Source organism: Rana temporaria, chromosome 3 (genome assembly GCF_905171775.1).
Source record: "Rana temporaria chromosome 3, aRanTem1.1, whole genome shotgun sequence".
In the NCBI taxonomy this organism is placed as follows: domain Eukaryota; kingdom Metazoa; phylum Chordata; class Amphibia; order Anura; family Ranidae; genus Rana; species Rana temporaria.
The window spans coordinates 217,362,992-217,387,353 of record NC_053491.1 but is presented as its reverse complement, the minus strand read 5'-3'; the positions used below and the strand labels follow the sequence as shown (position 1 = coordinate 217,387,353).

Here is a 24,362-nt window from a genome sequence, read left to right as displayed (position 1 = left end):
AGATTGACTTCTGTACAACCAACTTGCCTATACAGGCAGTCCCCAAGTTACTAACACAATAAGGACTTGTAGGTTTGTTCCTAAGTCGCAGTTGTTCGTAAATTGTAACACTGCATTCGTAAGTGTAACTTCCGCCTATGCATGGTTGTGGGATGTTCCGGGCGCTTATGTTATCTGGGGCTCTTCTGCCCATGTAGTACTGCAGTGTGGGATGTGTCCGGAGGTGCTCGGAGGTATCCAGGACCAGCGGGTAGCACAAGTGGCTGGCATTTGAGGCCGTTCATAAGAAGTCGTTCGTAACTTGGGTGTTCAAAACTCGGGGACTGTCTGTACATGGATCGAAATCTGGCAGATCCCTACTGAACCAGCTGAATTTTGATCCATGTATAACCAGCCTAATGCAAACAGAAGCCACCAATGTCACTTAATCTGGGGTAATGTGGGGGTAGGAGGGATGCAATCAAATTAGATTTCTAGCCTGTCCAATCTATCTTAGGTTGGGAACTTTTCCTACCAATGATGGACATATTCTCTGCGCAGCATACCATTATGAATCAATTGAAATTGCTTTAATTAAATCAATCTGGATATAAATTAAAATCACCTATAAAAGTACATAATTTTACTAAATTGAAAATGTAAAAAGATTAGCAGTGCAACATGTTGATTTAACTTTTTCAAATTAATGAACACATTAAATCTAGACATGTTATGTTAAAATACTTCATTGTGATTATAGTGTATATGTAAATGAAAAAGAGAAGCACAAATCTGCTTTCAGTTTTTCTACCGACACATATATCACATAATAGTGTGAAAACTGCAGGCCGATGAATCATCAACGATATAAGAGCCTAATTTCTTTTTTTTTTTACTTCATCTAGATAAACAAGGAGTCTTAGCAGTCTAAGGAAGATATCATTTTATATGCATGTTGCCTTTCTGCCATTAAATTTTATAACCAGTGGGCTGAATCACCCAAGGGTTTATTAGCTATGTCAGGAGCTTGGCTACAAGATTTCACTGCCGGAATTTCCACCTCTGCTTCCGATGCTACAAATGCTACGTTCTCTACAATTGCTTGTTGGAAACAAGACTTCCATCCAAAAAAGTCTTGACAAGACTGAAGACCGTTCAGATTATGCAACCAGAGCCTATAAAGAGAAGCCAGAAGATGATTTATGTTGCCAGTATGTAACCTATGAGAATGAGACTCTGTAGTGGGGTCCGATTCTGGAGGTGAGCAGGTTTTTCACCTATAGGTGGAGGCTCACAGAACACATTAAGCAGATATACGAATTGTAACTAATTTATTACACAGTGGTGTGGATCACTTGATAGGACTTCTGTTCTAAGATATAAGATGCATATGAAATTACACAACCTCTCATTTAATTCATCTTTGTCACCATTTATGTTGCTTTATTAGCACTTGATGAGTGCATTTTATTATTTTAAATTGAATTGTGCTACACTTATTTTATGTATTAACTTACTAGGTATGAATCTTTTTCAGTGTAAAAACTGCCAATTTAGAATGGTCATGGCATCCATTTACAGTACAGGAGCTTCTGAAACTAGTATGGTTTCCTCGTCGCTTTAGAACAGGGATATGCAATTAGCGGACCACCAGCTGTTGCAAAACTACAAGTCCCATCATGCCTCTGGGTTCATGCTTGTGGCTGTCAGAATCTTGCTATGCCTCATGGGACTTGTAGTTCTGTAACAGCTGGAGGTCTGGTAATTGCATATCCCTGCTTTAGAAGCTATGTTCTGTTTAAAACTGGCCATACTACACTGTTCAAATGTCATCCAGTTCCTGATGAAATTGCCAAAATTCACTTACCGGGGAGGCCTGTTGGCCACCTCCCATCCAACATCCTAAAACTGAAAAAGCGAAAGGAGCCAGGTGGAAGGTATTTGACTAGTCAGGCAGCTGTCAGGATACAATAGTCTTGAGTGGGAAATTCATCCACCCATTCTCCGTAGTGTGCAAAGAGGATTCTTTGAGGGTTTTTTTTGTTTTTGTTTCTTTTCTTAAAGCGGATCTCCACTCTAAAGTGGAGTCCCGCTGATCGGAACCCTCCCCCCCTCCGGTGTCACATTTGACACCTTTCAGGGGGGAGGGGGGTGCAGACACCTGTCCACAGACAGGTATCTGCACCCACTTCCGGCCCTACGATACGGGCAAAGGACGGGTTTTTTCCTTACCTTCCGTCCGTCCCCCGTTGTATGCTGGGAACACTCGGCTCCCAGCACACAGCGGGAGCCAATCGGCGGGCGCAGCGCGACTCGCGCATGCGCCGTAGGGAACCGGGCAGTGAAGCCGGAGCGCTTCACTTCCTGGTTCCCTCACCGTGGATGGAGGGGGGAGCAGCAGGGTGACGAGCGATCGCTCGTCATCTGCTGCGATCACCGCTGGACTCCAGGACAGGTAAGTGTCCTTATATTAAAAGTCAGCAGCTGCAGTATTTGTAGCTGCTGGCTTTTAATACATGTTTTTAGTGGCACATCCGCTTTAATTAAGCCTGTAAAATCTAAGTTTGTATGGCTAGCGTAAAGTTGGCTAAACCGTAGTAGATTTTGAAATTAAAGCGGAGGTTCACCCTAAAACAATTATATACCATTACATCCAGCATACTTCTGACACCTACAGTATATGCTGTTTTTTTTTTGCCGTACATACCGTTTTATTGTTATTTTCCCCCGGGCTTCCAGGTTCTGGCTCCCGCGGGAGTGGGCGTTCCTATTCAGAGGTTAGATGATTGACGTCTGGTGAAAAACTTCCCCTGGCGCATAAGGCGCGTCACCAGTTTTCCTGCTAGTAGCCGACCTGCGAGTCGGCTCTATACGCCGTGTAGCGCTGACTGCGCAGGCGCCATATAGAGCCGACTACTTACAGAAAACTCGTGACACGCCTTATGCGCCAGGGGAAGTTTTTCACCAGACGTCAATCATCTAACCTCTGAAGAGGAACGCCTACTCCCGCGGAGCCAAAACCCGGGGGGGGGGGGGGGGGGGAATAATAAAACGGTATGTACGTGAAAAAAAAACAGCATACTGTAGATGTCGGAAGTATGCTGGATGTAATGGTATATAGATGTTTTTTTAGGGTGAACCTCCGCTTTAGGGTTTCTATGAAAATTTGTACAATCAAGAACAAGACTAATGATTTTCGAACGTAATTCAAAATGTAATTTTGCTTTTAACATTTGATTTTGAAATGAATTGATCTTCTTGAATGAAAACATACACTGCTAGATGTTTGTTCATTAAAAAAAAAAATATATTCCATCCTACTTCATCAAATTTTTTGGTCACTCCAGTATTGATTTGTATTGTGACTGTACTGTCTTCCCTGATGTAAAGCGCTGCGCAAACTGTTGGCGCTATATAAATCCTGTATAATAATAATAAAATAATAATACTTCAGTTAAAAATTAGTCGATTTAACCCCACTAATGATTACAAAAAAAAAAAAAAAAAAGTTTTACGTGTATGGACCAGCTTAAGAGGTCTTGTCAAGACGCAATCAGTAGATACTGACAAGTACAACAATGTCGAGGGGGTCAGCAGCAGCTCCCTCAACAAAAATGTTATAATTGAGCATTGTGCTTCTGCTCTGTCTTTTCTAGTGGAATTTCTCTAGCAATTTTTATTTAACCCTGTAAAAAAAAAAGAAAAAAAAAACTGCTTGTAAAATGAATACACTTTTGTTGTTCATTGTATCTTGCAGCTGTATGACTAATACCACAATTTAAAACCATAAATCTGACAGAATTAATTCAACATCAAAACAGAGCAGAAACACTCCCGACATTCATATGCCCTCGGTTATGTGCCAACTTCACTAATATTTAATTTCTGCTGTCAGGATTAATAAATGTAGTTTTGAGAGGTCATCATTTTCAGTTCTTTAATGTACAAAAACAGCTCAGATGTGCCTGTGTGCAGGTAAACTAAAAGGTGACTTACACCACACTATCCAATCAACATTTTAAAACAGTGTAGCTTTCACAAGCTTACAAAGATACCGATGATCAGATGCCAACCAGCTTTGCGTCAGCCACCTTTGAAATAAACAATGTTAGTTCACGGGATGCTATTTCCTAAGTACAGATCTGGAAAATGTCAAAAGACTGGAAACATCTGAAGCCGATGTGGAGATGGCAGGGTTCAGAAAAACATAGGAATGTGGACAATAAGATGGTCAATTTGTGCTATTGGATATCAAAGCATCTTAGGACAAAGCCGGGATTTTATAGAAGATGATTCTAACCAGGCTAAGGCAAAAGGAAAAAAAAAAAACATAACTTCCCGCAATATGAGACGAATGATAGCAATGCTGTATACTGCCCAAGTTGACACTCCTTTAGCAAAAAGCATACAAGCCATCGGTCAATCACAAAAAAAATTGAAACGCCGCTTCAGAAGAACCTATAGCTTGGAGACCAAATTCCTTAAGAACCTGTGGACTTGCACTTTCTCTCAGGGTAATTCTGGAGCAGAGTCCAGACAGTTCTGCCTACCGACGGTCTAGGGGAATACTAGATATTCTCTCCAAAGAGAAAATGGAAGAGACCAACAGGAGTTGAAAGACTATACGAGAAGCAGGGCTCAAGTCCTGCGGGAACGCGTGGGAACGGAGTTCCTGCACTTTTTTCACAGCAGGAACGCAGTTCCCTTTGCAGGACTAGAGCAGCCGAGCCGCCCGAGCCAATCCTTCACTAAGCGGCGATGCCCAGCTCGAGTCACTGTCAGGGGCCTTAGTAATTCTTTATGTTACTGGCCGCTTCCTGTATATGGATTCATCGGGTAGTGTGCGGGTATTCCGTCACTTCCTCGATGCCGCAATGTCTCCTGGGAGCTTTTCTCATTGTTCCTAGGAGACATTGCGGAGGTTTGCCGCGAGTTATCGCTGGATTTAGTAATTATGCATATGAGCGTATCATTTTTTTTTCTTTTTTGGTGGGGGAGTGGATCTTGGGTGGGAGTTCCCACACTTTTTCCCCCAGGACTTGACCCCTGATGAGAAGGGTACGTCCTCACAATGCCACAAGCAGAAGATGGGAAAGGGGCTGCTACACATAGGGAAGATGATGGGGGGGGGGGGGTGCTCACAAACATGATTTAAAGCGGAACTTCACCCTAAACCGGAGGGAGGGGGGGGGGAGCAGGTACCTTAATTTTGGCAGGTAGCCAAACCACTTGGGACACATCACAAGTCCCACAAGGCTGCAGAACTACTCACAAAATGTGGCTCACGCATGCACAGTGGGAAGCTGGCTGTGAAGCTGCAAGGAGTCAAAGCTGGCTCCCTTTACTAAACATGATGGTGCTAGGGACCTGAAGACCAGCAAAGAACCGCCTTGGGTGAGTACAGTGCTGGATCCCTGGACAGGCAAGTATCCTTATATTAAAAGTAAGCAGCTACAGGATTTGTGCATGAGGACCAGTGCACAGGGTCTGTACCTGCTGGAGAACACTGAGGTGTAAGGTCATTATCCAGAAAAGTAGCAGTAGGCAATAGCAGGTCAATAGCACCCTTAGGAGAAGGATATGGCTGAAGAGTATTAAACATAACAAGGGGTGCAACCACATCTGAGAGAAAGAGTAACAAACACCACAAGGGGTGCAATTACCTGAGTGGACTTATGTAAATGTACAATACATACGTAAAAGCAAGGTATAAATTGTCAGAGCTATATGAATACCTGAAATAAAAAAAAGGTTGAGCACTAAATTTTGATCATGTCAGCAAAAGGAGACACCACAAGTATTTTGTAGGTGACCCACAGTCATCAGAAAGGTGCTGGCAGCAGCAAGTTGTAGGATCATACATTACAGACTGTACAGGCTAGTAGCACATTAATTATGAAAGAAGTACTGCTTTAGATTACATCACCTGTTTTATTTTATTAGAATAGCTGGGAGGATTTTATCCCATATTTTATTGAAGAGTTGAAATCTGATCAAAAATGATGCACCACTGGGGGATGGGAGAAGAGACCGTAACAGGGGAGATGCTGACACCCATACATCTTTTATCTTTAAGTGTTTTTTACCCCAAAAAAATCAAATGGATCCTGTTGCTTTAAGGCATGGACGACAGCACAGTGCTTGTGGATCTCTGGGCTCTGAAAAGCAGGCGGAGGAGAGCTGAACCTAAAGCTGAGTTCCAGCTGTTTGTATTAAAAGTCAGCCGCTACAGAAGTGTAGCGGCTGACATTTTAATAAACACACTCACCGGTCCCACAATCAAGCAACACAGCAGCCCGAACCTTTGGTTCTCTTCCTCGCCCCTCCCTGGCATCACTAGTGTGGGCACCCCGGCTGTGACAGCTTGCAGCTTCACAGCAGGGTGGGAGTCATGCTGAATGGCCGGGCAATCTTCCGGGACCTGTGACGTGTCCCAGAAGATTACAGGGAGGGAGGGGGAGAGGAGGAGTCAACTAGGCGGCCCGAGCAGAAGTAGGAATGTGGCATGTCAAGGGGTCAGGAGTCCTTAAAGCAAAACTTCCACTTTTGAGTGCGCTTTAAATCAGTGGAGAGCTTGGAGAGCTGATTGGAGTGAAGGGACACACCCCCTTCACCCAGCAAACAGGAGAGTTCTCACACAGGAGTTGAGGCTGTCAATCAGCTGGAACTCCCTCCTCTGTCACCGTTTCTTGGTGTCGGGAATACTTGTCAGAAGTGACCCATGCTGATAGCAGAGGAATGAGGCAGTGGACAGATAGGACACTTCGTGCTCTGGATTGAGACAAGTACACACTGTTGAGGGATGTGTTTTGTTCATATTTCATGTCTGAGGTTTACAACCATTTTAATGTAAGATGTGGCGCACGCATTTTGATCAAAGTACCAAAAAACTAGGCTCACTGTTAATTTTTTACTGTTGTCTGTACTGCTGCTGGGGGCCTTTCTTCTCACTTTCTGTCCTAGAGATAGGGGTCACCATGAAAGGAAGTGAGAGGACAATTTCTCCAACAGGGACACATTCAGCAATAAAAACCCAACACTTTCAAAATGTCCACGCTCAATGCAAAATAAAAAGGCTTTGGGCTGAAATGATACTTTAACTGGGTTAAAAAGCAATAAGGGGGGCTGCTGATCAGTTCTTGTGATACCTCTATGAAGCTGCTGAAGAACTCCAGTGTTTTCATATAACAATGCAACTCCTACATCAAAGACCCGCAAATTCCGGAGACACAGATTTAGCTTGGTTATGTAATGCAGTCCTCTGCCTAGATATGACAGAATTCTGCAGTGCAAGCACTGCCAAGTAACTTTCTATGAAGCTTGGATTCATTCAGACGCACACTTATGTGAAACAATTAACAAAAGGGATGAGGTTATGTCCACTCGGTATTTCTTACTTAATATAAAGACGTCCATCTATTAATTTGAATTGTTATTACATCTATACTTCCTTCTGCTTTCACCAATCGCAAGCATTGATTCGTTTGTATGCATTCGTTTAGCTCAGGGCTCGAAAAGATACTAGGTGCTAGGTTGCCATGATGACTAGAAATTGTTTCCTGGCGCCTGGGCTCTCATCAGCCTAGCTGGCCTGGGTATGGGAGGTTGCATCGAGGTGGACTGATTATTTTACAGACTGACCCGACCTGAGCTGGCAAGTGCAATTCACACAGAGAGCTGCCAAACTCACACACCACCAGCTGCTTGGCGTGACAGCAGGGCTTTTTTTCAGGGGGAACTTGGGGGAACTCAGTTCCACCACCTCTGGCTCAGACCCTTTGGTGCCTGCTTACCACAATCACTTGTACACACAGAAGTTTGGTTTCTGTGTTTACAAGTGACAGCTCTGCACTCTGTGTGTAACCACCTGAACTCTGCACTCTGTATGTAATGCAATTCTAGTATTTAATGCCCCTTTAAGACCCTTCTACTGTTTGTGAAATCTGAACGGGGTCGTGGTTGAGTTCCTGCACCTATTTTCTGAGAAAAAAAGCTCTGCGTGACAGTGTGCCCGCCTTGCTGCTGATCACAGGAAGGAGCTGGGATCTGGACCCCGGCTGAGGATTCTGCCTAAGCCTAGCTACTCGGTGCGAGCCCTCACTGTTGTGCCACTGATCACATTGGAGGGAAGGGAAACTGGGACCCGTACACGGCTGGAGATTCAGCCTGCTTGCTGCCTTACTTAAGTAGGAGATCCAGTCGGGACCGCCGTGGGAGCGAGTTAGAGTCAGATTTGCTAAAGGGATCCTGCTGCGCAAGGGGAGAGGGGATGGAGGCAAAATACTGCGATGGCTCCTGCACAATGTCAGCTAGGTGAGCCAACTCATCAGTGTCGCCCATCAGTGCAGCCTATTTGTGCTAGTCAGTGCCACCTTGTCAGTATTGTCTCCAACAATATATGTTCCTCAGTGTGTAACATTCATCCCAATTATCAAAAGGGTCAATATTACCTTAAAGGGGTTGTAAAGGTACAATTTTTTTCCCTAAATGGCTTCCTTTACTTTAGTGCAGTCCTCCTTCACTTGCCTCATGCTTCGATTTTGCGTTTAAATGTCCTTATTTCTTCTGAGAAATCCTCACTTTCTGTTCTTCTGTCTGTAACTACACACAGTAATGCAAGCCTTTCTCCCTGGTGTGGGGTGTCGTGCTCGCCCCCTCCCTTGGACTACAGGAGCGTCAGGACGCTCTCTACGTTGCAGATAGAGAAAGGAGCCATGTGTTAGTGGGTGTCCTGACTCTCCTGTAGTCCAAGGGAGGGGGTGAGCACGACACTCCACACCAGGGAGAAAGCCTTGCATTTACTGTGTGGAGTTACACACAGAACAGGAAGTGAGGATTTCTCAGAAGAAATAAGGACATTTAAAAGCAAAATGGAAGGATGAGGTAAGTGAAGGAGGACTGCACTAAGGTAAAGGAAGCTATTTAGAAAAAAAAAATTGTACCTTTACAACCCCTTTAAAGTACTGATGTGTTTGATACTACCTTAAACTTATTTTTTCCTCAATTTGGTAAATTTGTATTTCTTCTAAATAATGGTAGAAGTCCAAATATGGGCAATAATGTCATGGCACACTACTCTTCCTGCCTGAGTTCCCTGGGAACATAAAGCCAACCAGAAAAAGATGAGAAAATGGGAGTGATACATTCCTGAAACCTTGTGCTGACATTTTAACATTCCAAACACAAAAAAAAAGTATCAATACGAGAGCTAATGTGTGCAATAGAAAGCTTTAGGTAATTGTACGGTCCCCGGTGATCCATTACACCATGCAGGTAATGTCTCTGATGTAACTGTTGCAGGAATGTGACACTTGGCTGATAACTGTAGTAAAATATGTCATGCTACTAGATAAGGACTTGATGCTAAAGCAACTGTTATATATCTAGAATATGTTACCAGAACACCATCATTTATCAAGTAAAAGCCCAATATATTGTAGCAATAATCCAAGAAAAAATGCCACGTTTCGGAGTTAGACACACTCCTTTTAAAGGGTGTACAACCAGAGCACAGAAAGCTAGGGAGTATGTGTCACAAAGCATTTCAAAACTAGAAAGAAATGATGCAGACGAGTCTGAAATAATGCACAATAGCGCAATTTAAGATCTGGGGATTTGGATGAACTTGGTGGCACCTATGATGTATTAATAATTAGCTGCACTATGACATGGTTTTCTTGGTATGTTTGTAAATGGACATAAAAGTAAATTTAATGGTTATCTTTATTTGTATGTGGGTGGGCTTATGTTATAAAGTTGACAGCTGCTATTGGAGTGTCTCTTTACCTTGTTATATGGACGAAATCAACACTTTTTTGTAGCTGCTGACTTTTGATGGGGGAAAGCCTCCCACTGCGCTATTGTATTCTACCAGTAGGGGGTGCAGGGAGCATTCCCGGTTGGCAGAATACAATGGTTACTGCTTGTGGCTAGAGCAGCTAGCAGTAAACATATGAAGAAAAATCTGACATGGTGGTTGTACCCAAGTCAATCGATTGATCAACTTGGGTAAAATCAGCCTGCCCATACATCGAAACTTGTCCTGTCCCTACTGAATTGCCCGTATTTCAATCCATGTATTGGCGGCTTAGGACATGATGCTGGTTTGAAGCCAAAGGGTAGTCACACCAGATATAAAATTTGATTACATGTTTCTTCTGTTCATTTACTTTATTTTTTATCAATTTAGAAAATAAAAAAAAAAAAAAAAAATGTATACAGTACTGCAGCAGAGTATAAATGTCTCATGTCTATGGATGGCTGTACGCAGCTCCAGGACACTCTAGTAACCAGAAATGGCAGTGTATTTATGCTGCACTGGCAAATTCGCCAATATGAATGAAACCTGAAAGTAATTAGTTATATTGGTTCATTTAAACAAAAAAAAATGTTGATCCTGCCAGAAATCCAGTGCTCCCTTCTTCACTTTTCTAGTCTCATCTCCCTGCCCAGCTCACTTGTAAATTACATACAGTGCATTCATAAACTAGTTGAACCCCATTCACTTTTTTTCAATTTTTTTATGTTGCAACCTGATACTACAGTTATTTAAATTCATTTTTTCTCATTAAATTCATACTCCGCACCCCATAACGACAAAGTGAAAACAGGTGGGACAAAGTTCCAGAAGGACAACCATCGGTGCAACCCCCCACCGATCTGGGCTTTATGGCCTTCGTGTGCTTTTTTTTGCAAAATTCCATGTGCTTTGCACAGAGGAGAGGCTTCCATCTAGCACTACGGTCGCTGGTTCAAATCCCAACCTTGGTGCAACCTGCGCCTGCGTGGGTTTTCTCCCACACACCAAAGACATGCTGGCAAGTTAATTGGCCTAGTTTGTGGATGTATGAATGTAAGTTAAGGAACTTAGATTGTAAGCACCTTGAAGGCATGAACTGATGTGAATGTACATTAATATATATATCTGCATAAATTGGCAGCGCTATGCATGTACCTGTACAAAAATAAATAGATGTCATAATAGGGTCATGATAGTTGTAAGATGCTCAGTGCAGTGCTTGTATCGTTGATGTTCTACAGTTTATAATTAGATGTGCTGCTGCAAAATTACCAATATATCCCCCATTACCAATGACATGTACAGTGGATAGAAAAAGTCTACACACCGCTGTTAAAATGTCAGGTTTCTGATGTAAAAAAAAAAAAAAAAAAAAAAAAAGAATAAACAAAGATAAATCATTTTAGAACTTTTTCCACCTTTAATATAACCTATAAACTCTACAACTCAGTTGAACAACAAACTGAAATCTTTTAGAGGGGGGGGGGGGCTGAGTAAAAATAAATAAAATAATGTGGTTGCATAAGTGTGCACACCCTCTTATAACTGGGGATGTAGCTGTGTTCAGAATAATGCAATCACATTCAAACTCATGTTAAATATTAGTACACATCTGCCGCCATCTAAAGTGTCTCTGATCAACCCCAAATAAAGTTCAGCTGTTCTAGTAGGTCTTTCCTGACATTTTCATAGTCGCATCCTACAGCCAAAGCCAAGGTCTGCAATGCATCAGAGGGATCTCATTGTTGAAATGTATCAGTCAGGAGAAGCGTACAAACGTTTCCAAGGCATTAGATATACCATGGAACACAGGGAAGATAGTCATCATCAAGTGGAGAAAATATGGCACAACAATGACATTACCAAGGACTGGATGTCCCTCCAAAATTGATGAAAAGATGAGAAGAAAACTGGTCAGGGAGGCTGCCAAGGGGCCTACAGCAACAATAAAGGCGCTGCAGGAATATCTGGCAAGTACTGGCTTTGTGATACACGTGACAACAGTCTCCCATATTCTTCATGTGCCTGGGCTATGGGGTAGATTAGCAAGACGAAGCCTTTTCCTACCAACCCCGGCAAAATTTAGCAAAAAAAACACATCTGAAGTCTCCCAAAAGCATGTGGGAAAATGTGTTGTGGTCTGATAAAACCAAGGTTGAACTTTTTGGCCATAATTCCAAAAAATATGTTTGGCGAAAAAACAACACTGCACATCACAAAAAGAACACCATACCCACAGTGAAGCATGGTGGTGGCAGCATCATGCTTTGGGGTTGTTTTTCTTCAGCTGGAACAGGGGCCTTCGTCAAGGTAGAGGGAATTATGAACAGTTCCAAATACCAGTCAATATTGACACAAAACCCTTCAGGCTTCTGCTAAAAAGCTGAACATGAAGAGGAACTTCATCTTTCAGCATACCATAGACCCAATGCATACATCCAAATCAACAAAGAAATGGCGTCACCAGAATATGATTTAAGTTTTGGAATGGCCCAGACCTGAATCCCATTGAAAATCTGTGGGGTGATCTGAAGAGGGCTGTGCACAGGAGATGCCCTCGCAATCTGACAGAATTTTTTTGCAAAGAAGAGTGGGCAGATATTGGCAAGTCAAGATGTACCACGCTGATAGACTCATGCCCAAAAAGACTGAGCGCTGTAATAAAAACAAAAGGTGCTTCAACAAAGTATTGGCTTAAGGGTATGCACACTTATGCAACCATATTTTATTTTTATTTCCCTCCACCTAAAGATTTCAGTTTGTTCAACTGAGTTGTACAGTTTGTAGCTCACATTAAAAAGGTGGAAAAAGTTCTGAAATTATTGATCTTTGTCTAATTTTTTACATCACATTACATCACTTTATATCCACTGTATATCTCCATTGCACACCAGACCAGACTAGTAAGGCTGGCCGTCGATTATGACATTTTCTTACTTTCAACCACGGGTTTGCAGTAGTCCTCATTTTATCCTGACAACGGGCAAACCTCTCGCTGGTGAAGTACAATCGTGCAGTAGGAGGGATTCCCCCATCAACATTGACTGTTGAAGGAATCCCTCTCGCTGCGCTATTGTATTCTGACAGCGAGAGGTTTGCCTGCCATCAGAATACAATAATTGCTGCTGGTGGCTTTAGCTGCCAGCAGTGATCGTATGGAAATAAAACAAACATGACAGCCTGGTTGTACAGAAGTGCATTTGCAAGACATTTTTCATTTGAGGAAGACATGCCTGATAATAAATGTAGAACATCATCCATATTTTATACCTTGCCCCGGCACGTAATAATCCTAGGAAAAAGATATGAGAAAGACAAGTGCTCCATCCGCATAGGTGACAGACACGTTCCATTCATCTACATACAGACTTGGCAGGCAACATTCTTGGGTTTTACATGCTGTCGGTTTTCTTAAGTACACAAAACTTTACCTAGTCTGCTTCCATTCCTGGGCATTGCCATAAATGAGCCAAGGCTTCCACCTATAACACTGTGGGGTCTTCTCAGTGGTGGCTTCTTGAAGGATCCTGTGTATTGATGAAGGAAGGAGTGCATACTATGAGATGTTGGAGGCCTGCCATTCTTCACAATAGGTTCTAGAAATCCCAAAGGCCAACATAGATCCATGCCATCAGAAAAGGAAAGATTTTAAAATAGGAAAAGACCCAAGGAGAGAAAAAAAAGGAAGAAAAAGAGAATAGAATTACTATACACACCACCTTACAATGATTAAGACAGAAACGGTCAAATCAGTCACCAGTTTTTCGAATTGTTGATCCATATTTTAATACATATCATATTCAGTGTATTATTGAAAGCAGAGGTTCTTAATCAGGTGATCATCAAATAGCTTCCATCGCCCACGAATCTCTTCTAAAATAATGAAGGTTTAATTTAGGCCCCTTTCATACGGGCAGGCCAGGCCGTATGTCCGCTTTTTCATCCATCTGTGTAAGGATTAAAAAGGGACATACATTGGTCCCTATGAGATTGCGGGCGTCAGCGGATGAACATCCGGTTCCGCATTCCTCCGATTCTGCAGACGGAGGAAACCCCTATTTTTCCCATCTGTCTGCGGATCAGGTGAACACGGACAGACGGTCCGTGTTCATCCAATCCCCCCATAGAGGAGAGCAGAGAAAAGACAGGGCGGTCCCTGCACAGCGTGCAGGGACCGCCCTGTCATCCGCCAGTTTAGCGGGGATCAACAGACCGATCCCCACTGAGCAAGCGGAGGTTCACGGGGCAGATCATTACTAATACGCCCCGTGTGAAAGGGCCCTTAAGGTGGTTGTAAACCTTAGACATGAAATAAGCATAGAATATCTATAGTGTGCGCTATTCTGAATCCAGAGCACCAAGTGTAATTTCTCTCTGCCGTTTCATTCCTCCGCCATCAGTCCCTTCCTATGATGTTTTCCTGACACCAGGAGAAAACTGGTGACAGGGGAGGAAACAGTTTGTGATTGACAACCTCAGCCCTGTACCTGTGTGCTATATAAATGGGGGTGCGTCCCTTCCCTCCAATTAGCTCTCCTCACTTATGTAACTTCAGCTCTCCACCCCCTGCTTTTCAGGGGCTGAATGACTGTAGGGGAAATACAGCTGTAGATAAAAAGGTAAAACCTATGTGTTAGGATTGGTTTGTTCTCTGAGTATCACCTGAGGTTAGTCACTTCACTGCGTATATGAAAAGCCTCGTACACACGGCCGGGTTTCCTGACAGGAAAACTGCGAGGAGAGCTTTTGGCAGGTAATCCCGGCCGTGTGTAAGCTCCTTGCAGTTTTTCCGTCAGGAAAACTGCCCAAAAACCGCCGGAGCAAAAAAGAAAAAAGAAAGAGAACCTGCTCTCCCAGGTGACTTTTTTCCCGGCAGTTTTTCTTTGGGAACAACTACGATGGAGCATACACACGGTCGGTATTCCCAACCAAGACTCTCATCCGAGTTTTCCCAAAGGGAAAACCTCTCGTGTGTACGGGGGAAAAGTTACTGAGCAGGTTCTCGGTTTTCCCCCCGGAATTTCCGACGGATCTTTTCCCGTCAGGAATCCCAGACGTGTGAACGAGGCATAAAGTTTACAACCAGTTTCAATTCATTTGGGGTGGCTTTATATGTAGGTCCCTTGTGTTGACCCATATCTGTTCAAAAAACTGAAATGATAAATACGAAATGGATAAAATATTTCAGTTGCAGGCATGAGAATTTGGATTTTCATAAAACGTGCTATAAAAGACGTGACCTACAAATTAAAAACCTCTGCTTTAGGTGGTGTTAGAAATCCCTTCACCAATCACAAACCTGTTTTAACCAAAACATTCCAACTTGTTGATTGTAAGTTAGTTCATGCCCAAAAGATTGCAGGAAATGCTTGGAAAAAAGCCTCAAGGCAAACATTAAAAAAGATTGATTTATACAATATATGACTATGTATACAAAAGGGAGGCATACAAAGCAACCAATCGGCTTTTGCCTTATATTAGTTTACAATGATTAGAAAGATGAGATTTAAATTGGATTTGGTGTTCCCAGGTACCCATTTAGGACCTGTGTCGAAATCTTCAGTTTCACGTGCTTTTGTGAGCCTTCAGAATTGACAGGTGAATTTGACCTGCGGATTACATCCTCCTGACCTTCATCAAGCCGAGTTTACATTCCCCATGTAAGGGAATGCAATACCCATCTAGCCCAGCCCTTAGGAGTGGTACCCCAGCCAACGCAATTTTTATGCTCGTTTTGGACCGAGCTAGAGTCACAACCTCTGGTGAGTTTTTGTTGCTCTCTGAGGTCTTATTTAGCCACTTTAGAGTTACCTCTGAATTATAATCCATAATCTTTTATGCTGAGAAACACATCAAGAAAGGATTCCATTGACTGATCCTCCAACTTCTCCAGGTTTGCAGCGGTGAGATTATGGCTGCATGGGTTTCTCATTTCACATTTAAAGCGCACTGCCTTTGTAATATGCTGCAGGTGCCATTACATTGTAAACGGTATCCCAAACTCAAATGCAGCGTTATTGCAGGCACCAGATCGCATGGTACCCTAGTACCATGCGATCTGCGGCGTGTTTCTCAAAAGTAGTGCATGCTCTACATTTGTGAGATTCAATGCAAAATTGCAATGCAGGGGTGCGCGTTCCTGTGCGATTCTGGTGTGAACCGGCCCTCAGTGTTTGTTAGCAGTGCAAGGGAGACAGCAAATAAAATGTCTGACAGATCTCCGACATCGCCATATAAAGGACAAAAGGACATGTCACGTAAAAATGTAATATCATATAGGGGCTCAACAATCTCATTGTAACAATAAGTTGACGTAAAGGCAAAACCTAACTCTAAACCTACTCGCACCCACATACTAAAGCCTATTACACGGGCCGAATGTCTGGCCAACATTAGGCCCGTGTGTACTGCAGCCAGTCTGACAGGGGCATGACCGGAAAAGGTCTGCTGATCGACCCCCAATCAGCGTTCTCAGCCAATGGACGAGAGCGCTGATCAGAGTGTTCTGCCATAGGGGCCATCCCCCTGTCAGAACACACTAGCACAGCAGTATAGATCGCTGTACTAGTACATCGGCTCAGGAGCTGCCAGTTTTTTTTTTTTGCCCCCTGCTGGGTTTAAAAAAAAGAAAATATTGTGTACTAGACTTGCGCTTAATCCATCTAACCCTGTAAAGAAAAGATATCTATACTTACCAATTCTGAAGCCTCTCTGGTGGCATGCTCTGTGTGCAGGAGCAAGCCGACAACGGATGGGAAATGCCTGGGAAAAGACGTGCCCCCTAGACTTAATATGGGGCTTTCATTGTCGGCTGCCTCTCCTACAAACTAAAGCCTCCACTGACAGAGTGGCTGCAGAATAGGCAGGTATAGCGATACTGAGCTAGATTCACGTAGCACGGTGTAGAGTTTGGCCGGCGTAGCGCATCTCATAAGCGCTACGCCAACGTAAAATAGGGCGCCCAGACCATTATTTACAAAGATCTGGCGCCGTACGTTGCGCCGGCGTAGGGTAAATAGGCAGGCGTAAGCCCACCTAATTCAAATGTGGAAGGTAGTGGGCATGTAGTATTCAAAGTAGCCGTGACCCCATGTACATTTTTGCACTAACGATCCGCGCATGCTCAGAGTCACGTCAGCTCAATGCTTTTGACGTGAACGTAACCTACGCACACAGCCCCATTCACGTACCACTTACATAAACGACGTAAAATTCGAAGGCTGTTCCGACGTCCATACTTTAACATTGGCTGCGACTCATATAGCAGGGGTAACGTTATGCCGGATGTAAGCCTTACGTAAACGGCGTAGCGGGCGCAAGTACGTTCGTACCTAGGTCATTAACATATTCTACGCGTAAATCTACGGAAGCGCCCCTAGCGGCCAGCGTAAATATGCACCCTAGATACGACGGCGTACTAACACTTACGTCGGTCGGAGGAAGCTGGAATTCAGGCGTATACCAGAATGGCACGCATAGATACGACGGCGCATCTTTCTACTTGCGTGGCGTATCTATAGATACGCCGACGTAAGAGCTACGTGAATCTAGCTCATTGTCTTTACAGGGCTAGATAGATTAGGTTTCGTAAAATCATTTATTTTCACTTTAAATTAAGTGAAAAAAATACAAACTAAAAAAAATGTAGTTTTTAAATTTATAAGGAATATTATATATATATATATATATATATATATATATATATATATATATATATATATATATATATATATACACACATATACATACATACATACATACATACATACATACATACATACATACATACATACACACACATATATATATATACACACACACACACACACACACACACACACACACACACACACACACACACAGGTTAACAGTTTATGTATAGCCCCTTTCACACTGGGGCTTCGGCAGTAAGGCGACACTATTTTTAGCAGTGCTTTACGGTCGTATTTGCGGGGGTATTTGGCCGCTAGCGGGGCGCTTTTAACCATCGCTAGTGGCCGAAAAAGGGGTTAAAACCACCCGCAAAGCGCCACTGCAGCAGCACTTTGCCAGCGATATAGCTGCAGGGCCCATTTATTTCAATGGGCAGGAGCGGTGGAGGAGCGGTATACACACCGCTCCTTCACCGCTTCCAAAGATGCTACTAGCAGGACTTTTTTTAACGTCCTGCTAGTGCACCACTCCAGTATGAAAGCCCTCTGTGCTTTCACATTGGAGAGACAGCAGCGGCTCTTTCAGGGCGCTTTGCAGGTGCCATTTTCAGCGTTGTAGCACTTGCAAAGCGCCTTAGTGTGAAAGGGGTCTAACACATACAGGGTATCAACATAGATGCCAGAGAGAGGGGAATACTTTTAAGGTCTTTATTTACAGTTGACCATAAGATGGATAAGCAAGATAATGTAAAAGCAAAGCAGCACTTGGAGTATTTTCATTTTTGTCAATATTTTGCTAGGCTACAGACAGCAGTAAAAACTGAAAGGGGTTCAAACCGATCCATTCTATCTCCAACTACACTTATTCTCATATAAGGGCTTTTAGCTATATGCAGACAGATGTGTTCTTTTACAAGTACTAAAACTGAAACGTATTCAGCTATTCTGGGATTTTACAGAAAAGAATCACCCCCTTTAAAATAATCACATTTTGTTGCTCTGCAGCCTGAAAAGAAGACAGACACAAGTCTTTGTTTTATCCAGCTGTATTTACTCAGTGCAACTTATAACATTCAAGTGAAAGATATAATACCAACAAGTCAGGAAAAAAAACAGAATCAGAGTTGGAAAAAAGATCACCCCCTTATGTCAGTATTTTGTTGAACCACCCTTTGCTTTAATTACAGCCTTTAGTCAGTTGGGAGATGTCTTTTCTAATTTTGCACATCTAGACTTTGCAAAAATTGTCCCACTTGTTTTCAGAACTGCTTAAAGTAATACTAAAAGGTTAAAAAAAAAAAATTCAAATAACAAACATGTCACACTTACCTCCACTGTGCAGCTCGTTTTGCACAGAGTGGCCCGATCCACGTCTTCTGGGGTCCCTCGGCAGCTGTCTCTGTTCCTCCTTGCATCAGATAACCCCCTCTGGGGGGTGGTTTTCCAAGGGGGTTACCTTGCGGGCGCGCTCCAGAGTCCTGCATTTGTGTCTATAGACAGGAATGCCGGACTCGGCCCCACCCCCGGCGCCTGCGTCATTGGATTTGACAGCAGCGTAAGCCAATGGCTGCATTGCTATGACTCTATCCAATGAAGAGCTGAGAAGACCAGGCTGAGATCCAGCATAATCCAGGGGGGCTGGGGGCTCTGACTAGGTATTAAGTCTTTAAGTCTCATCTGACCACAACACCTTTTTCCATGTGACCTCGGAATCTTAACGATGTGTTTTGGCCTTTGAGGCATGGCTTTTTTTTTGCAACCCTCCCATACAGGCCACATTTGTGGAGAATTTGTGATATTATGGTCACATGCACACAATGACCACTCAGTCATAAATTCCTGCAACTTCTTCAGAGTTGCTGTAGGCCTCTTGGTAGCCTACTGGCTCTTTCATCCAGTTTGGAGCAACGCCTGATCCAAGGTGTGTCTGTGTTGTACCAAATGCCTTCCACTTAATAGACTTCACTGTGGTTCCAGGCATTGATAAAAATTTGAATTTTTTTTTTATCCATCTCCTGACTTGTGCCTATCCACAACTTTATCCCGGAGATCTTTTGACAATGCCTTGCCAACCATGACTCAGTTGCACTACCAGTGACCAAAATGTTCCAGGAAAGTGCTTTTCATGCGGAGCTAAACCGCAATGACAACAGCTGATCCCAGTTGAAAGTCAAATGGCTTTGTGTGCCATTGAGAAGGTGATTAGCTACACATGATTGAGTTTACTAGTAATTTTTAGGAGGGGGTGATCCTTTTTCCAACTCAGGCATTCCGTTTTCAATTTTTCTTCAAACATGTTAGTGATATATCTTTTACTTGGAAGCTATACGTTGCACTGAGTAAATACAGCAGGATAAAACACAAACTGTATGTGTCTTCATTTCTGGCAAAGCAACAAAATGTGATTATTTTATTTTATTTTTTCTATACCCAATCTTGGTTTCCAAACATACCTTTTTTACTTGCAGGGCTTGTTAAAAAGCCAACATGTTTCAGTAGCTCAATAGTCCCCTTCATGAGGGCTGAATTCTGAATTTCAAGATCTCCAATACATCATTATCCATATTTATCTCGAGGCCAGAATCGGAAAGCCCAGGTGAAAAGTGACCCTTTATAACCACTAAAACGTATCAAAATATATCTGGATCACAAGAATACTGTGTAGGCAAAGCAAGCATCCAGCATAGCATAGTCCTCTGAATCTTTCTGTTATTTAACAGCATTCAAAGCAATCCGCTAATGTGATTCTGCTGCAAAGGGCCTTAGTGATAGTTATAGTAGATGATAGGTTGAAAAAAACAACTTTTGCAGAGCCAAGAGTGCCGACAATGTAATCTGTGTGGTCCGTTTAAAACACTTGCTTGAGTGAATGACCATGGCCCCTGCATACTAGAGAGCTGCTTACAAACCATGCATCAGAGGACACATCCTATTGGACATCACTGCGGAGAAACATAAGCTCATTTATGACTAATAAACCAATACCTTGCCCCCCCAAAAAGATACGGAAGCTGATTAAGTTAGAAATAGGGCAAGGCCAAGGTTTTTTTTGAACTTTGCATAAGTAACAACTTTCCAAATGTACCAAACAACAATGCCAGGCACAGTTATACTATGAGCACCCCCATAAAACATAAACCCACATAGTCTGAGAGGCATGTCTTTACCATCAGTGCCAGACAGGCAGACTCGCCCCAGAATTTAACTTGAGGGCAAAGCCCATAAAGCAATAACTGCTGGCAAGTTCAAAACCGCCAATAAAGCTGTGACAAAACATCACCAATGGCGGCCAGCTCTTGTGACAGCTGAATCTCCTCAGAGAAGTTGCCCCACCATAGGCTTTTCCTAGAGTTCAGGCTCCACCCATTCAACTTAGATCTTTGTAGCCAATCCTAAAGGTAGCTACTTAAAAGAGAAGTATGGGGTACGGCTTTTTTGCAGACTCATACTTTCCTAGGTATATGCAGCATCGGTCCTCCGACGCCTCTCTACCGAGTGATCGAACACCACCGATCGCTCAGTTCTCACAGCGCCCCGAGCAGAGAGCTGTTGACTGTCAGTCACAGCTCCCTGCTCTGCCCCCTCCTTGCTCACTAGAGCGCTGAGCTGTGGAGGAGGCGGCCGGCTCAGGCTCTCAGCAGCTCGCTGAGATGCTGAGCCGGGTGTCGGTCAAGGCACCTGGCGGACCCCGACTGTCATGATGACGTGGAGCCTGGACCGACTTCTGTGACAACAGAGAGCGGACTTCAGCCCGCTCTCTGCTGAAAACGTGTAACAGGAGTGCAGAACAGACTGCACTCCTGTGATCCACGGGAGCAGTACAGCCAAACGAGTTTCGACTATACTCCTACTTTAACTTCCCTTTTAGGTTCACACCCACAGTGATGCTTCCAGCAGTCAAGGCTCCCTTTCCCTAGAGGAGGTTCAAGGGGCCTTCATTCATTTGAAGCAGTGACACAGCACTACACCATTTTTTCCCCCTTCCATCAAACTACATTGAGGCTGATCATACATACACTTTAAATGTATTACAGATTCCTAGAAATAAATATCTAGCATACTGGAAACTCTCAAACCAACACCATTCAAACTAAATTTGCAGTTTTCAGAAGTGCAACCTAAAACTGTCCAGTAAAACTCCTCAAATAAGTGTACTTACTAAAAATACACTAAAGTTTCCCATTTATCTAAAAAGATAAAAGAACAGAAAAATATTTTCATCATTAATCCAACAACAAGGAAAGAAAAAACTCAGGGACACTTCCTAAAGAAAATCCTTACAGACCGTGGACTGTCCCCGGAAACACGGTACAGAAGGAAACCATGGAGCGAAGGCTATTCTTAGTCTACTGAAGATGTTCTGCAACTGTTACTTATGATAACCACTTAAAACGCCTGCTGCAACCTCTGTGTGCAGAAGCTGGCCTATGAAGAGATTACATTTACATGTGAAAAACAGCATCTAGACACTGTGGTAAACCTTCCTGTAGCTCGGTATGAGAAGCCTGCACTCTCGGAAGAACGGTGATTATTTCTGTAAACAGATTAAGAAATAGCCTATGTATTTATGTATATTTTACCGCAGTTACGTCCATACACAGCCCCATCTCCGCACGTTTTGCCAATATGAACGATTGGGGCACGGAATGAGCTGTGTAGGTCAAGAAGAAGCAATAATGAAAGCTTGTGAGCACTGCAAGCATTCATCACACACAGATTTTTTAAATTGTTGGAAAATCTTCACGCATGTGTTTGATCTCTTTTCTCAGAAGACAAAAGAACAAGAAAATCCCAGCCTTGTACCAACAGCTGAGAAGCAGACAGACATCGGTGAAATATGAAGGTGGCCACGTTATTTCATGATGTTATGGTTGAGGGCACTTCAAGACCATTACTATTGTCTCCTGTTCGATGTAGACAGCTCACCTACCTGGTCTGTACGCATGGGTAAAATGGTCAGTTTTGCTCTAAATCAAACCACTCGTGAAAGCCTAAGTTCAAATTACCGTATTTATCGGCGTATAACACGCACAGGCGTATAACACGCACAGGCGTATAACACGCACCTTCATTTTGGGATGGAAGTTTCAGGATTTTTTTTTAATTTTAAATAAAGATCTTTGAAGCAAAATAAGGGTCAGTGCCCATCAATGCAGACTGATCAATGCCCATCTGTAGCCTAAAAATTGCCCATCAATGCCAAATCTGCAGCTTTACAATTGCCCATTAATGCAGCTTGATCAATGCCCATCCGCAGCCTCACCATTGCCCATCAACGCATCTTAATCAATGCCCATCTGTAGCCTCACAATTACCCATCAATGCAGCTTGATCAATGCCCATCAATGCGAGATAAGCGCCGTCAGATTACATACAGCAATAAACTTCTGTTTACTCGGTGGCCTCTTTAATACAAATTCCGGCCCAAATTGTTAAAATTACCTAGCTTATGGCAAATGATCAGTTCTTAATCACAATGAACTACAATAGGTGAATTTTAGCAAATTTGCAATCATTAAGCGCAACAGCCCGATCAGAATACCGATAATGCATTTCAATTTGATTTTCTTAAACAAGGAAACTTCAATTGCGATTTACTCTGAAGCCCTGTACACACGGCCCAGAATCTCATCAGGAAAGAAACTTTGCTTTTCCCGACGAGATTCTTGGCAAGATTCTCTTGCCGGCCGAGTGTACACACACTCCATTCAAAAGAACCGCCGCTCTTTTGAATGGCACAAACGCGGTGACGTAGAGTACGACAAGCATGCGCTCATCACATTCGATGCCGTCGCCGCCATCTTGCTTCACCCTACCTATTCCTTGGAAGCTACCGCGCATGTGTCGAAGTAATTTCGAGCATACGCGGTTTCCATGGAGAAGTAAACACACACTCGGGTTTCTCGGCAGGAAAACACTGCTGAGAATCTTACGAGAAAATCTATTTTTCTCGTTGAGATTCTGGGCAGTTTTCTTGACGAGAAACCTCAAGACCTCATACACACACACGGTTTACTCGGCAAGAAAGCTTTGCCAGCAGCTTTTTTGCCAAGAAAACCGTGTGTGTGTACGAGGCTTAAGCTTTCATTTACACTTCAAGATTTACACTTGAGGGGTTTTTTTGTGCATTTTTGGGAATCCAAATGTATGCTTCTCGTGCATTTTCATGCATTTTTGTTTTGGCCCATCATGTGTGACATCATATGATGTCGTCCTTGTATTTTTTTCCTGGAGATGTAGAGGTTCTTGTGGGCCCTCACTAGGCAGATGAGTCTCCACATCAAGCATGGACACTCCTGAATCCTCCATTTTGTTCACAGGCCCAAGGTTGTTGGGAGGAAGAAACCAGTTAAGTGCAAAGAAAACACGTGAAGAACACGCTAAAAAAAAATACTTGTGTTGCATGTTTTCAGGCACTCCAATTGAAGCCTAAAATGACCAAAAACATACAAATCGGCAATAAAAAATAAAAATAAATTTTTTGTCATGACAAGTGGCAGCATGACGCTCAGGTGTAAATGGGCATCATTGAATATAATAGGAATCTTCATGTCGCACTTTGGGAAATGCACAAGAAATCACTCAGGTGTTAATGGGGACTTAAAACGTGCCCTCACCTCAGAGCTGCCTTTACGTCAAGCCAGTTGCAGCAGCTAAAATCAGAGAATGTTGCAAATATGCACGAGTCAAGATTACAATTTACAACATTCTCTGAACCAAGCTGCTGGTACTAACTGGCTTTCCGAAAACTAAACCGTAGGCCTAGGGCAAGGGTTACGCGAAAATATGCGACACTCAAAAGTAATCATAGCTGGAAATGTTCAAAACAAATCCAATATTTACATGATTTTTAACCAGCTGTTTGTTCATTTAAACATCAACAGATTTTTGCTACATGAAGGCAAGATAACTGTATCCTTATGAAGGCCTGT

At 43.0% G+C, this 24,362-nt stretch overlaps 1 protein-coding gene across 3 annotated transcripts in view; it reads right to left on the bottom strand.

Annotated features, from left to right (window-relative positions):
• CDK17 (cyclin dependent kinase 17) overlaps positions 1 to 24,362 on the bottom strand; it is a 228,630-nt gene that overhangs the window by 72,863 nt on the left and 131,405 nt on the right. Inside the window, exon 3 of one of the 3 annotated variants that reach the window (XM_040344235.1) lies at positions 13,210 to 13,305. The exons of 1 other annotated variant lie outside the window; for it this stretch is intronic. In XM_040344235.1, the coding sequence (XP_040200169.1) occupies positions 13,210 to 13,305 (96 nt within the window). Of the gene's footprint in view, positions 1 to 13,209; positions 13,375 to 24,362 lie in introns of all 3 variants that reach the window. One more of the 3 variants, XM_040344234.1, reaches the window with a different exon arrangement.